General features: G+C 36.2%; 1 protein-coding gene across 1 annotated transcript; it reads right to left on the reverse strand.

Annotated features, from left to right (window-relative positions):
• Positions 1-3,716: 3,716 nt before the first annotated feature.
• On the reverse strand, positions 3,717-4,970 carry LOC129899991 (uncharacterized). Its single transcript, XM_055974980.1, has 2 exons — positions 4,784-4,970; positions 3,717-4,627 (listed from the first exon to the last, which is right to left on the reverse strand). Exons 1-2 carry the CDS (start codon positions 4,968-4,970, stop codon positions 3,717-3,719), a joined length of 1,098 nt encoding a protein of 365 aa, XP_055830955.1.
• Positions 4,971-14,195: the final 9,225 nt, after the last annotated feature.

Below are 14,195 nucleotides of genomic sequence, written 5' to 3' on the forward strand. Positions count from 1 at the left end.
GATCCCTTACTATGCCTCCTGCTCCTATCTTTCCTGGGTTGCCTATGGCACTCCCATCAGTGTTAAGTTTAACTATGTTAGGGGGGGTTTGAGCCATTTAACCTGGGTTACTTTTATGTCATGCTTACAGTTTTCTATCCAAATAATTAGATCTTTCCAAGCTGGTGGCCATTGGATATATGGAAAAACTGTGGTAATAAGCATGTATATTTCTTTGATTATATTGAACTTCACCCTAGTAGTACTAGATTTCTTTCCTCCATATTTACTTGCACACCTGTTCTTCCAGACATTCCAGCAAATAAATATAGGGAGGGCTTGCAACATGAGTTTATGTACAGCATTGTTTGGTTTGTAGGTCCACCATCTCATCAAGATGTCTCTAATGGAGTTGTGGTCCTGCCTGATTCCCCCCCAGTTGGAGAAATATGTCCAGATGTGTTTAGCAAAGCTTCCAGAGACAAATATGTGTTCTATGTTGTCCAAACCAGGCCTGTAGCAGCATGAGCACTCTGCAGTTTCTCTCCCAAAAGAAATCAGTTTATCATTGGTTGGCAGTTTGTGTCTCAATGCTCTCCAAAGCAAGAATGAAGCCTTGAAAGGGATGTTAGTATGCCATGTCATCCTATCTGTCAATGTCTTGTTTTTTTTCTTTCTCACATTTTCCCAAGCTGATTTACAAGTGAAATTTCCATGTGATTGCAGCTTCCATTGAGCTTGATCTAGTGTGTTTTGTTGGTACATGATTTTAGTATTGAGAATTGTGTGTATCATGTGTTGAGGGGCCTGTTGCCTGATTTTCTCTTCATTCCATTTTCCATTTGTCAAGAACATGGAGACAGTGGAGTTGTTGAATCTTGGAATATATTCATAGTGATTGGCTAGAGGGCCAATACCCAGCCAATCATCCCACCAGAAACTGCAGTTCCCTGAACATAAGGTCCACTTAATGTGAGGTTCTATGTCACCTTTGTTCTTCATCATGTTCTTCCACATGAGAGATTGACCTGTGTGCCACTTTTTTGTGACAGGGTGAGCTCTTTGGCAGTATTTAGCTCTCAAGAAATCCCCCCATAAAGATCTCTTAGTTCTGAACAACCACCAATGTTTGTATTGCATTGCCAGACATATATCTTCCAAGTTTTTTACACCAATACCTCCCTCCTCATATGGTAAGCTAAGGGTTTCCCAAGAGGCCCAATGGTACTTCCTTTTCTCCTTATCCCAACCCCAGAAGAAGTCAGCAATAAGGCATTTTATTTGTTTCAAAGTGGTTCTGGTAGGGGTTATGGCAGATAACAGATGTATAGGAAGTGATTGAAGCACTGATTTGATCAAAGTGGCTCTCCCCCCATAGCTTAGCATCTTTGTCTGCCACCCTTGAATTTTAGCAATCACTTTTGAAACTATACCAGTGAAATATATGACCCTTTGTCTTCCTATATACAATGGACATCCCAAGTATGTCATAGGCCCATGAGTGCATTTATAACCAGTGATGGTCACTACTCTATCCATTATATCATCAAGGGTATTGGTAGGGATTAAGATTTGGCTTTTGTCCTTATTAATAAGCTGCCCAGAAATGCCTTCATACATCTGAAGAGTCTTCATGATGAGTTGAAGGGAATACTTGGAAGTTGAGGTGAAAATAATAATGTCATCTGCAAAACTCAAGTGGTTAATTTGAGGACCCCTTTTCTCCATTTGAAAACCAGTGTATAGATAGTGCTGATGAAGGTTGTTTAACATTCTGGTCAGTACTTCTGCACCAAGAACAAAGAGAGCAGGAGAGAGTGGGTCTCCCTGTTTGAGACCTCTTGTTGAGTGGAAAAAACCATGCCTGCTGCCATTTATGATGAAAGAGTACCAATTGTTAGACATTATTCTCCATACCATGTCTATGAAGGTTTCCCCAAATCCCATCTTTCTCATGACAAGACAGATAAAGGACCATGAGACTCTATCATAAGCCTTGGCCATGTCAAGTTTAATAACCACATTATCTCCAATTTTGGGTTTGTTTATGTTATGCATAACTTCTTGAGCCAGCATAATGTTCTCAGATATGCTCCTTCCTTGGACAAATCCAGACTGATTATCAGAAATAAGATGTGGAAGGATGGGAGCCAGTCTGCTACTAAGGAGTTTGGAGATTATTTTGCTACTAAAATTGCTGAGAGATATAGGTCTGAATTCAGATAGTCTATTAGGATGTTCAACTTTTGGGAGTAGAACCAGACATGCATGGGAGACGTATTTTGGGATGTCATGGCCATTAAAGAAAAACAGAATCAGCTCCAAAAGGTCCTCACTGATAATGTCCCAGCATACCTGGAAAAACTTGCCACTCATCCCATCAGGACCTGCAGCAGAAGTACCATTCATAGAGAAAATCACTTTCTGTAAGTCCTCTTTTGTAGGTACCCTTTGCAACATGTGGTTTTGATTGTCACTGACCTTTCTAGGTATGTACTTAAGGAAATCTTCATTGATTTTCTTGTTGTCTGTAGTAAATATCTTTTCAAAGTAATGACATGCAGCCTTGGCAATTTCCTCATTTCCCTGAATACTATTACCCTGATCATCCTCAATTTTGTGAATATACAGTCTTCTCCTTCTCCCTCTAATGATAGCATGGAAGTAATTGGAGTTTGCATCCCCTTCCTTAAACCATTGGAGTTGAGTTTTTTGTTTGAGGATGGATTGCTCTATCTTTAGATACCTGATGTATTTGGCATTGATCAAGTTCAACTTGGTTCTATTTTCTTCGGAGTTATCACTGATTATTGCATCCTCAGCCTCTCTAACTTTTGTCTCAAAATCAGTGATGGAAGAAAAAATATCACCATATTCTTGTCTTGACCACTTACTCAGAGTGCTTCGCACTCTTTTCATTTTTTCCTGAAATCTTCTCATAGGATTTCCTGCGGCAGGTTTTCCCCAGCACGTTTTCACTACATCAAGGAAGCTATCATTATCAACCCAGCAATGTAGAAACTTAAAATACTTAGGGGCATTGTTCTGTCTCTCTGCACACTCCATGAATAAAGGGCAATGGTCTGATCCAGTGGAAGCTAAATGAGTAATAGTAGTCATGGGCATCATGTCTAACCACTTATCATTTACCATAGCTCTATCTAGTCTCTTCCAAATCCTGGCATCATTATCTCTGTTGTTACACCATGTATACTTTGCACCATGAAAACCCAAGTCTATGAGTCCACAAGCTTCAATAGTACTTATGAATTCAAAACTTTTGTTCATATTGTAGGGTATGCCCCCCAGCTTCTCTTCAATGCCAGTGATTACATTAAAATCCTCTATTGTACACCATGGTTTGCCTACACTGGAATATAGCAGTAGTTTATCCCAAAGATCTCTTCTCAAATGATCTTTACATTTAGCATAAACAAAGGTTGTGAGATAGGTAATATGCCATGTAACATGTTTGATCTCACAGGTAATCTGCTGCTCATCCTGATCTATAATGGAGCATGCTACATCTTTATTCCAGAAGAGCCAAATTTTGTTGTTGGAATTATGAATAGCACTGTCCATATTAAGCTGAATTTTATGCGAATTGAGGTGTGATTGGTTTGAGAATGGTTCAAGAATTGCCATCATAGATATTTTGTGATAGTCTTTGAGTTTTTGAAGTCTATCTAGTGAACCCTGAGTATCAATACTCCTTGCATTCCAACATAGGGTATTAATCATTGAGACTTATTTGATTTGGACCTTGTTTTGATGCCACTTTTGCAAATAGCATTATCAGAACTTGTTGTGTTATCTTGTTGCTTCTTTTTCCTATTTTCTTGCTGACCCCTGGTAGAAAGAGCCCTCCTTTCCTCCTCTTCTTTTTGAACCTCATCATATTGGTCAGGATCTTCCTCATCCTCAGAATGTGTGACTCTGTATTCATCTGTTAGTTCTTGTGGAGTAATTTCCTTGTTAAGGGCACATTTTCCAGTATTCGGTTTCTGAATTTGCAAAGCTGTCACATGGATGCCTGCATGTTCCACCACCAGTACATCATGTAAGCTCTGTTGTCCTGATTGCATTTCTTTAATAATTTTCTTCTTCAACGCATCCCTTTTCTTCTTACTAAGTGCTAATGTAGACTTGTTGTTAAACGCCTGAGGACTCTCATTTTGCCTTTTCGGATCCGGAGGTTCCTTATCCATTGTGTAGCAGTCCTCTTCTTGTTGTGAGTATTCATTGTACCTCTCCTTTCTGGTTACAGTTGTAGTAGTTACCTCTGTGGTAGCAGGAGCTCTAATGTCATTCCTATGGTCAACCAAAGTACTTTCCCTCCCTCTGGTAACCCCTTCCTGCAAGTTAGTGGGTTCCTCCTGTATTCCCCCATCCTCACCTCCATAAACTACAACAGCTACATCATTCACAACATTAAAATTATTGGGGGAGCCATGAGGCTGTGGGAGAGATAAGTCAATACTTGGCTCCTTCATTTTTGTAATATTGCAGTCATCCTCAAGTGTATCATTTGTGTCAGCATTTAAACCAATCATCGGGACTTGGGGGTGTGGGAGAGATAAATCAATACCTGAATCCTTCCTTTTTGTCGTATTGCAGTCATCATCCCGTGTGTCATTTGTGTTAGCATCTAAATCATTAATGGGGACTTGGGGGTGTGGGAGAGATAAGTCAATACCTGAATCCTTCCTTTTTTTTTTGTTGCAGTCGTCATCCATTGTGTCATTTGCATCAGCATCTAAGCCATTAATGGGGACTTGGAGGGATGGGAGAGATAAGTCAATACCTGTTTGCTTTGCTAGATTCTGCTTTGATTGAACATTCTTTTGTTGTTCCTTCTGTCTTGGTTTTTTCTGAATTTGCCATTCTTGTTGTTCCTCCTTGTTTTTGTTCCTATTTTGGTGTTGTCTCTGTCTCCCAGCTTGATTTTCTTTTGTACCTGCATTAGTTAAAGATATATTATTCTCAGGCATTTGTACAGTGGTTAAGGGACATACCTGGTTGTCATCTTCTTTCCTGGTTTTATTATTCCTTGCTTCTTCAGCTTCTTTCCTTTCTTCATCTCTCTTCTTGACATTACATAAGCACCGACTTATTTGTTTTGCTTAACAACTATTACAATTAATGCATGAGCAAAAGTGCTTAAAATTGTCAAAAGAATATTCTGGCAGTCTTCTGAGTTGGGACATCGTGTTTTATCTTAATATCAGCGTATTCAGGATTTTAAGAGGATACAGTGCATTATTACGAAAGGTAGATTTAAAATATAAATTTGATTGATTTGACATTTAGGTTCTTATCACTAAAAATTGATTAAATTTTAAAATTATAGGTCCAAAACTATTTTTTACCTATTTCAAATAGTAATTTTTTTTATATATAATTATATTCCATGTCGAAAATATTGAGATCAGTTGTCCCCATTGATTATATGTTATATCATATAGTACTACTAGTTTTAATATACACATTTGGTTTAATTATATACAAATTATACAGTGCTAAAACAGTTAGTAATTTTCAATGTGATAAACCTGAAATTTAAGAAAAATTAAAGAAAAATAAAAAAATATTAGTTAAAATGCAAAATACTACCAATAACCACTAAGAGAGGTGTTACCTAATTTTAGAAAGAAAAAATAAAACAGGATAGGTATAAGATTCAAAATTTTAACCTCATTTAAAGAGGTGCACCCCATCTTACATTATATGATACTAAGTGTGGGTTCACATATCTATATTTAAATAATTTTAAAAAATATAACACTACTATATATGATCTCGAGAGGAGAACATGGGTTCACGTGAACATGGTGACACCCCTCTGCATATCCCCCTGGTGTCAATACAATCAAACTTTGTGGTATAATAATCGAGAAAGGGTGGCTTTTTTATAAGAGATTTTATATTTACAGATATAAAAATATCAATTAAAAAATATATATATTTTGTAAGTGGCCAAGAGAACTTAATAACTTAAATATACTTTTCATTTACCTATTTTACTAAAACTATTTTTCTGATTACATTTTGGTTCACCCAGCTATGCCCTTTGACTAAAGGTCAATGTTGAATTTTTTAAAAAATAATTAAAATCCACGTGATATTTTTGTATAAGGGCAAAACTTGTCTAGGAAATGTGGTAGTGATAGGAACGAACACGCACCAAAGGAATTTGTCGAATACGTGGATGTAATGATCCTGAAGGTCATTTTTAAAATTTTTCGTAAAATGATCATTTTACCCATCCCTTTAGTTACCCCGAGTCGTTTCTGATTAGTAACGAGTGTTGGTTTTGAGAACATTCTATGAAAAGATTGAGTCTCGGGAGGTTTTGAGTTTTCAAAGGCTTTAAGAGTTCAAAAGTGGTATTTGAGGGCAACCAGAGCTACGAGTCTCGAAATGGAATTCCATCGATTCCAGCAATTAGAATGTGGAAATTGGTCTGAGAGAGTTTATAGAATCAGTTTTAGAGTTGTAACGAAGATTTGAGGTCTTGAGTTGGAAATTTGAGGAATTTTAGGTCAAGGTTTCACCTTGGTCAACTTTCGAAGTTCCAATGCTCGGAATAGAATTCCAACGACTTCATTGGATTTGAGGATGGTTTTAGGTCGAGGGGTGGCTTTGGTTGAATTTTTGGAGGTCCCGAGCTCATTTTGGTATTTTTGGAAGCCTAGTTACTTTGGTTGCGACTTTTCGAGTTTCGGTTTTAGGAGACCTCGAATTCAAATTCTGATGATTTCGTTGAGTCCGAAACGTCGAAATTAGTGTGGTAGCATATAAAGTTTGTGTGCTCGAGATTCCAAATGAATCTGGAGGATTTATTCCGAGACATGAGACTTATAGGATTTTGCTGTGTTTGGTGATATCTGGTGCCTGTATTTTAGTTGCTGAGTCATTGCAATCGTGAGGCTTTCTCCGGGATCACGACGGTCAATTAATAAGTTGACTCAATTTCCTTCTTCGTGATCACAAGAAGGGGTGTCTCGATTGCAAAGAGCAATGTCTGGACAAACCTTAAATTTCCCCCAAAGTAAGGATTTTATCCCATTTTCACCATTTTTGAACCCTAGACGCTCGGTAGAGGGGATTTTGAAGAGGCTAACAGACAATTTTAGTGTGTGTAAGTGTTTTTGACTTCAATCCTTCAATACCCCATAACCTTTATGTGATTTTCACTTTGAATTCATGATTTTAGAGCTTCAAAAATTGGGGGTTTCACCAAGAACATTTGATTTTTTAAATTGGTGTTTGAGGGCTGATTTCAACTCTAAATTGAAATTGTTTTTCAATATTAGTTTTTAAATATTTCAAGGATCATTTTTATGTAAAAATTTCTAGATTTTCTGTTCGTTTTTGAAATCGGGTGTTTTGGATTCTTCGGGTCAATTTCAGCCCAATTTTTAAAAACATTCATTTGGATATTGTTAGACTCGTGTTCTTATTAGGATTGCTTATTTGAATAGATTATCTTGATTCAGAACGTTGGAGTAACGGTAAAGCTCAGATTTTGGAGTAGTTTGGGGTTGAATCAAGGCAAGTGAATTCCTAAACCTTTGTTTAAGCTTGTAGGATCATATATTCATGTCTTATGTGTTGGGAAGTAATGGGAAGTAATGTTTGAGATTATTTGATATTCAATTGAACTTGATAATGAAGAATGGTATAATAAATGGCAAATAAGATGATTTAACATGTTGTGTTCGATATGAATTGATCCTTGGCTTATTGGGAACACTTGATTATGCTGTTGTGATATGAGTTGTGACTTGTTGATTACATCATACCATCATTGTATTTTACATGGACATTGCTTATTTACATTGGTTTTGATACTTTGAGATGGAATTTGATCTGATGATTATGCTGATGGAAAATGGTTCCAGCGAGAGATGATTATGCCGATGGGAAATGGTTCCGATAAGAGATGATTATGCTGATGAAAAATGGTTCTGGTGAATACATGGTTCATGTGTAGCCCCCATGGGTTCCAGCCTTCTAGCCAGCAGATGTGTATTATTAGGCAGACATGCATCACTATATGTGACATTGCATTGCACTTCATGGCATCACACATATTTTGCCATTGTGGACTATTTTACACCTGATAGTCCCCTGATCTATATTATTGACTGTTGTGATTTGACTGAGAAATGAGTTGTGTTATTGTTGAGATATCTATACTTATGTTGTTAGAACTGTTAGAATAGGCTAATTTCTATGCAGGTTGTAGTTTGAGGGGTTGGTTGGTATGACAAGAGTACGTATATTTTACTAGCTTAACTTAGTCTTAGTTGTTTGCTTCATGGGTATCGTGTTGGTAGCACTCACCCTTACTATCTACACTTGTCTAGGTTTCGAGTCCGGACAATGACCTAGTTCCCTTTCTTTCCACCCTAGGCTTTCAGAGGTGATTCGAGAGGTAGTTGTTGATGCCAATGATCTTTCTTGTTCCTCTTTACTTGTATGTGACAACCAGTCCGTGGGAAATTTTGTAGATGACAAAGATTTTTGCTTTTGCCTTTAAATTATCTATTTGAACTATTTCCGCTTCTATTTTCTCATTTGTTGGGTTTAGGTTGACTTGTTCAGTGAGAATGGATAAGTGTTATCACACTTGTATTTCGAATCATGGCAGTGAAGCCTCAGAAGGTTTACCCTTTGAAAAGGGTATTCTCAAAAAGGGTAGGAGATGCCTTGTGCCAGTGATGATGTGGATAAAGAGATAAGAAAGACAGAGGTATCAGAAGATACTGGCACACCAACGAGCTCTTATGGATTTGAATGGGCAGGAATATTAGTTGGCTCTAGCAACGGCATCACCACGTGGCATGTTGCCATTCACCTTAGTACATTTCAGCATTGTTGGAATTTTTTGATTGATTAAGGCCTCGCCATTATAACCTATAAATAGTTTACTCTATTCACTTGTAAAAGCATTCAACATCCAAGCAACAAAACAACAATATATACTACTTTAATTTCTTGAGCATCAATGTTACTTTTACCTTGTCTAAGTTCTTGCTTAATATATTCATACAAAGGTACTCTTGGAAAAATGGTTTGATCTCTCGAACAACTTGCAAATACATAAAGATAGTTGGATTTACTCCCTTTACTCTTTATAATATTTTATTTCATTATATTTACTTATTTTGAAACAACTAATCGAATATTCAAACCGAAAGTAAACACATCTAAAAAGAGTTACATTAAGACATGTGCTTTTAACCTCATATAAATTCAACTGTATCATTTTTAAGATAAATAGTTTGACACTCACCGTGGGGCCAAAGTAGTTGTGTGCTAGTATAACCCCTCTCTTACTAACTTGAATATTGTTTTTTTTAAAAGTAATAAAAAATGGCCAACAACGATGATCAAATCATGGAAAAGCAAACTAGCAACAACATAGCCCAAGATGTGTAGACGAGCACTATGCCCGACAACAAAGTAGCCCAAACTAACCTCTGCAATGAGTAGAACTTGCCTGCTAATGATAACACTGACATTAGGCGCATAGACACAATGAATGTGACACGTAAAGAAGAAACCGCAGACTGCCTATTAAGAAAACAAAACCAAGAGAAGAGGGATGGCCTGTCAACTTGAAAAACCCTAAGCAGATCTTATGAGGATTCATTGAGTCACAAAACACCCTAATGAGGCGTATAGAGTATTATACCATAAACTAGGGGAAGCGCAATGACACTCGATATCTTATTCGATTGATTTAACTATTAAAAGATACTAGTTGACTAAACTGTAGACCAGTACAACATCTGAAATACTAAGTTTGGACTGTTAAGTTTATGTCGTGAATTTCATGACCCTGACCGACTATGAGTGACACCTACACTAACCCTACGGTGAGAGAAGCCAAACTATGCAATCATAAGATTAAAACAATTTTGAACAATCAAAATTTGAGTTTCCATAAACTTTATCAAATATCAAAAAATCATTTGCGAAAATTAAACCCCCTATAACCTAAAATTCATAGTACCAAAACTCTAATAAAGTATAAAATAAAGGAGGATGCAACCCCAATCAAGAAAGCAATAAACTAAAGCCTATGAAATGTCTGAGCTCGAAAAGATAGACAAAGAAGTAGAGAAGAATTCATGGCAGCTCGAAAGAACTCGCTCATCCTTAGATTTAGAAGTCAAGTTTTGCATTACCTTAAAGCTAGAATGTCACAAACTAAACCCCATGCTGCTACATAATTTTCAGCTTGTGCAACCTCTCATAGAAATTCAAGATGAACTCAAAAGCATCCTCACTCTCTAAGTCATGAAACACTGGAGGCTTCAACTTGAGAAACTTAGTCAGCATTTCACGATACATGTTAGTCATCACAGGGCCCATCAGTAAATGAAAGAACACATATTTCCCTAATACTTCATCCACCTTAGAGACCATAGTAGCAACAGGATGAGTAAGTTGAGCCTAAGCAGCCTGCACCATAAAAGTAGCCCAGTACCTGTCAGCTCACTTAAAAATGTTAATACATGCTGGACTGCTTCGGAAGACATGAGGGGAAGACATGTATCCCTAACCTATGTTGCCTCATTTGGATTAGTTTCCTCTTCAACCTCTATCTCAACCTCTTTCTCAATTGGGTTTGGGAGTGGGGGAGTGGTGACTTGCCTTGGTGTTATTCTTGCCTGAGCTCTACCTCTGGCGGGTATGACTCTTCTTTTATCCCTTTCCCTACATCGATCTCTTTGTGTCAACCACGTATGGATAGAAGAGTGAAAGAGGTTAGATAATAATTTGGATTGACTGATACCAATTAGAATCAAGTTATAGCATGAAGAAAAGAAGAAGAGAATTTTCCAAGTCCTGCAGCCGCTTGAGAAAAGTACAGATATCTCTATACTATTCTATAAGACTCTACTAAACTCATTTTGATACAGTGAGATCAACGAATCTAGGGTTCTGATACCAACTTTGTTATGACTCTGACCCTGACCCATTGTAAGTGGCACCCACACTAACTGTCTGATGGGAGAACTAATTACTAACCCAGCTAAACCCATTTTAGAGAATCCAAACTATGCAGTCATAAGAATAAAACAGTTTTAAACCATCCAAACTTGAGTTTTCATAAACTCAACCAAATATCAAAAATCATTTGTAGAAATTAAACCCTAAAAACTAAAGGCCATAATAGCAAAACTCCAACAAAGTCTAAAATAAAAGAGGATGCAATCCCAACCAAGAAAGTAATAAACTAAAACATATGATGTCTGAGCCCGAAAAAATGGACAAAGATGTAGAGAAGAATCCATGACAACTCGAGAGAACTAGCTCACCCTTAGATTCAAAAGTCAAGTGTCTCTCAATTGAGGTCTCTCACCGGGCGCCTGAATATGTAATCAACAAAAAAAGAGCAAGTGCAGTATCAATACACAACCACAATATATTGGTAGAATCACACGTCCAATTTCAAAATATGAATGTAAACAAGCAACTATAACATAGTAAAACAGGCAAACACATATAGACATATTTTAGTCACAACATACTCAGATTTTCAATCATAATATCATGAACAACCAATGAATGAAACATGTCTCATATGATCACACATTGCACATACATGATCATCTCATGAAACCCACACGCAAACTGTTAGTATACCGATGTGGTACCTGAGCCAACCATTAATGAATCATACTAGGTGTGGTGCCCGAACCAATCATATAGATATCATGTACCAGCGTGATAACCGTGTACTAGGCGTGGTACCCGATCCAACCATCAATCACAAACAGCATGCACAATCACAATTATAATGAACAATCACACTTGACACCACATGTAAATAAACAGGTTCATTGCATATGATTATCAACATGGTTTCATTTCACATTAGCCTTTTAGTTTCCTTCACATGCAATGCACAAATTAATACTATAAAACAGTAGACATGTATACACATATAATTTGGAAACATACAAACCATCACCTACCTTGAATCAACTCTTGAAAACTCTTAAAGAACTCAAGCTCTCCCTTTTTGTGATGTCTTAACTTGTTCTTAGTCTAAAACAAATACAAAATACAACAATCAATGATCAACAACCTAAATTATTTGGATTATAACTCAAATCCTAACCCTTGGCCAATTCCATGATCATTCCCCCAACTAGGGCTTTTTCCACCATTAATTCAATTCAAAAGTCCTCCCTTAAGATAATAACAGTAGATTCTAAGGTCTAAGAATCAAAATACAAGTTAGGAGAGTAATTAACTTACCATTATCGCAAGAATCGATGAAAATAGAAGAAAAAATAGCCCTAAATCCCCTCTTCTCTCCCAAGAACAAAGTTGCAGAAATAAAAATAGTTTTGAGACTTTTTTGTATCAAATCTGCATTTGGCCCTTTAAAGTAGCCACCAACCTGCTATAGAGGCCCCACCATAGCAGGATTTCACCCGCTATGATGGCTTGTACAGAGACAGAAACTCGAAATTTCTCTCTCAAGCCCCCATTTTGCAACACAACCTCGAATCTTGACGTTCTAAAATAATTATTTCACGCTAATTTGTATCAACAAATATAATTGTATCAATATTATATTTCATAATAAATTATATTGTATTAATGTGTATTTGTATCAACTGTTTTCTTGAGTATTCTATTTATGTGTATTTGTATTTGTATTATTGACTGTTACCATTTATATTTGTATCATTGATTGTTACCATTTTCATTTGTATTGCAGAGAGAGGGGGAGGAGGAGGAGGATGAGAGCGAGAGAGGGCAGAGAAAGAAGAGAGGCGAGCGAGAGAGTGCAGAGAGAGAGGCGAGGCAGGGAGGGAGGAGAGCATTTTTTAATACAATCCTAATTATAGCTACGAATTATAATTTTTAAAATGATAGTTATGTATAGTAAAAACATATCACATGTTTGTCTTACTATGTAATTTTCCATAAAAAAATTATAATTGGGTGGTTGGTTGGGTTATAATTACATTTGGTGGTTAAATTAAATCAATAAATAAACTTTATATCTCAGATATATAGGTTCTTTGGTCTAGAGAGGTAACAAAATAGATTATGTAATTTTTTAAAGCCATGTGATATTTTTAGAATTGAAAACTTAATTTTAGGTTTTTTTTAATTCAGTAAAATATAAGTATGTTAATGAAAAAAAGATAAAGATACATTCCTTTATTGATACCTATTTTTAAGTCTTTCTTTCTGAAACTTATGAGATGCTCTTCCCTCAAAATCGCAAAATTGGGGTTGGTGGATTATATTTGTCCCTTTTCCCATTTTAAATTATATATAGACATTCTTCTTTCAACTCTTTTCTGTTTAACCATAACCTGACGATTCTATAAATAATATAATATCTAATTCTTATGCTCTAAATTATTGATGGTGTCCTTACGTATAAGGAGTAGGAGGTCGAAAAAACAAATTAAGAGGGACAGTTGAATTAAGCCATGTTCAAACACATGCTAATACTCCCTCTAGTTCTACAATGGGGAGCCCAAAATGTCTTAATTCTTGCATGACAAAATTATAATTAGCAAACGACCTATTTTTAAGTAACAACTCTTCTCCCCTTAAGTAACTTCGTTTGATACCACTTCTTAAATCTTAATCAAATCAAAAAACGTCATTACTGAAATTTAAATGAACTAATCCAAAAAATGATGAAATAACTGACAAATGGATGTCCCTCACCAGTCACGCAACTCCATTTCTTGCTTTAAAATCAATACTACTACTAACAAATTAATAAAGTATTTACCAATATTAGGTAGCAGTGCCGAAGGTAGAATTTTTAATAAGGAGTTTAAAATCTGAAAAAATAGATATAAGAACTAATCAAAGAAAATTCAGTATCTACTATTTATAAAAAAAATAAATTATTTGAATCATATAATTTTTCACTGAAGAAAATTACGATGATGAACTCCTAGTCACAATATGGCTACGCCTTAGGTAGCACCACTTGTTGTAACGTTTAATATTCTGCAAACTGGATTGATCAAAGAATACAACAAAAAGAAGTCAAATAAATAGAGCAATCTTTTCCCCAAGTCTACCACTATCTTGTAAGTCGAGGACAGCTAATTTTTCCTCTCGATATTGACCTCACACCAAACCTTGCCTTAAAGAGATCTTTTCTTAACCAACCAACACGTTAAAGTTAAAAATATCTGATTCACCTGAAT

The sequence above is a fragment of the Solanum dulcamara genome, chromosome 8 (assembly GCF_947179165.1).
Source record: "Solanum dulcamara chromosome 8, daSolDulc1.2, whole genome shotgun sequence".
Classification (NCBI taxonomy): Eukaryota; Viridiplantae; Streptophyta; class Magnoliopsida; order Solanales; family Solanaceae; genus Solanum; species Solanum dulcamara.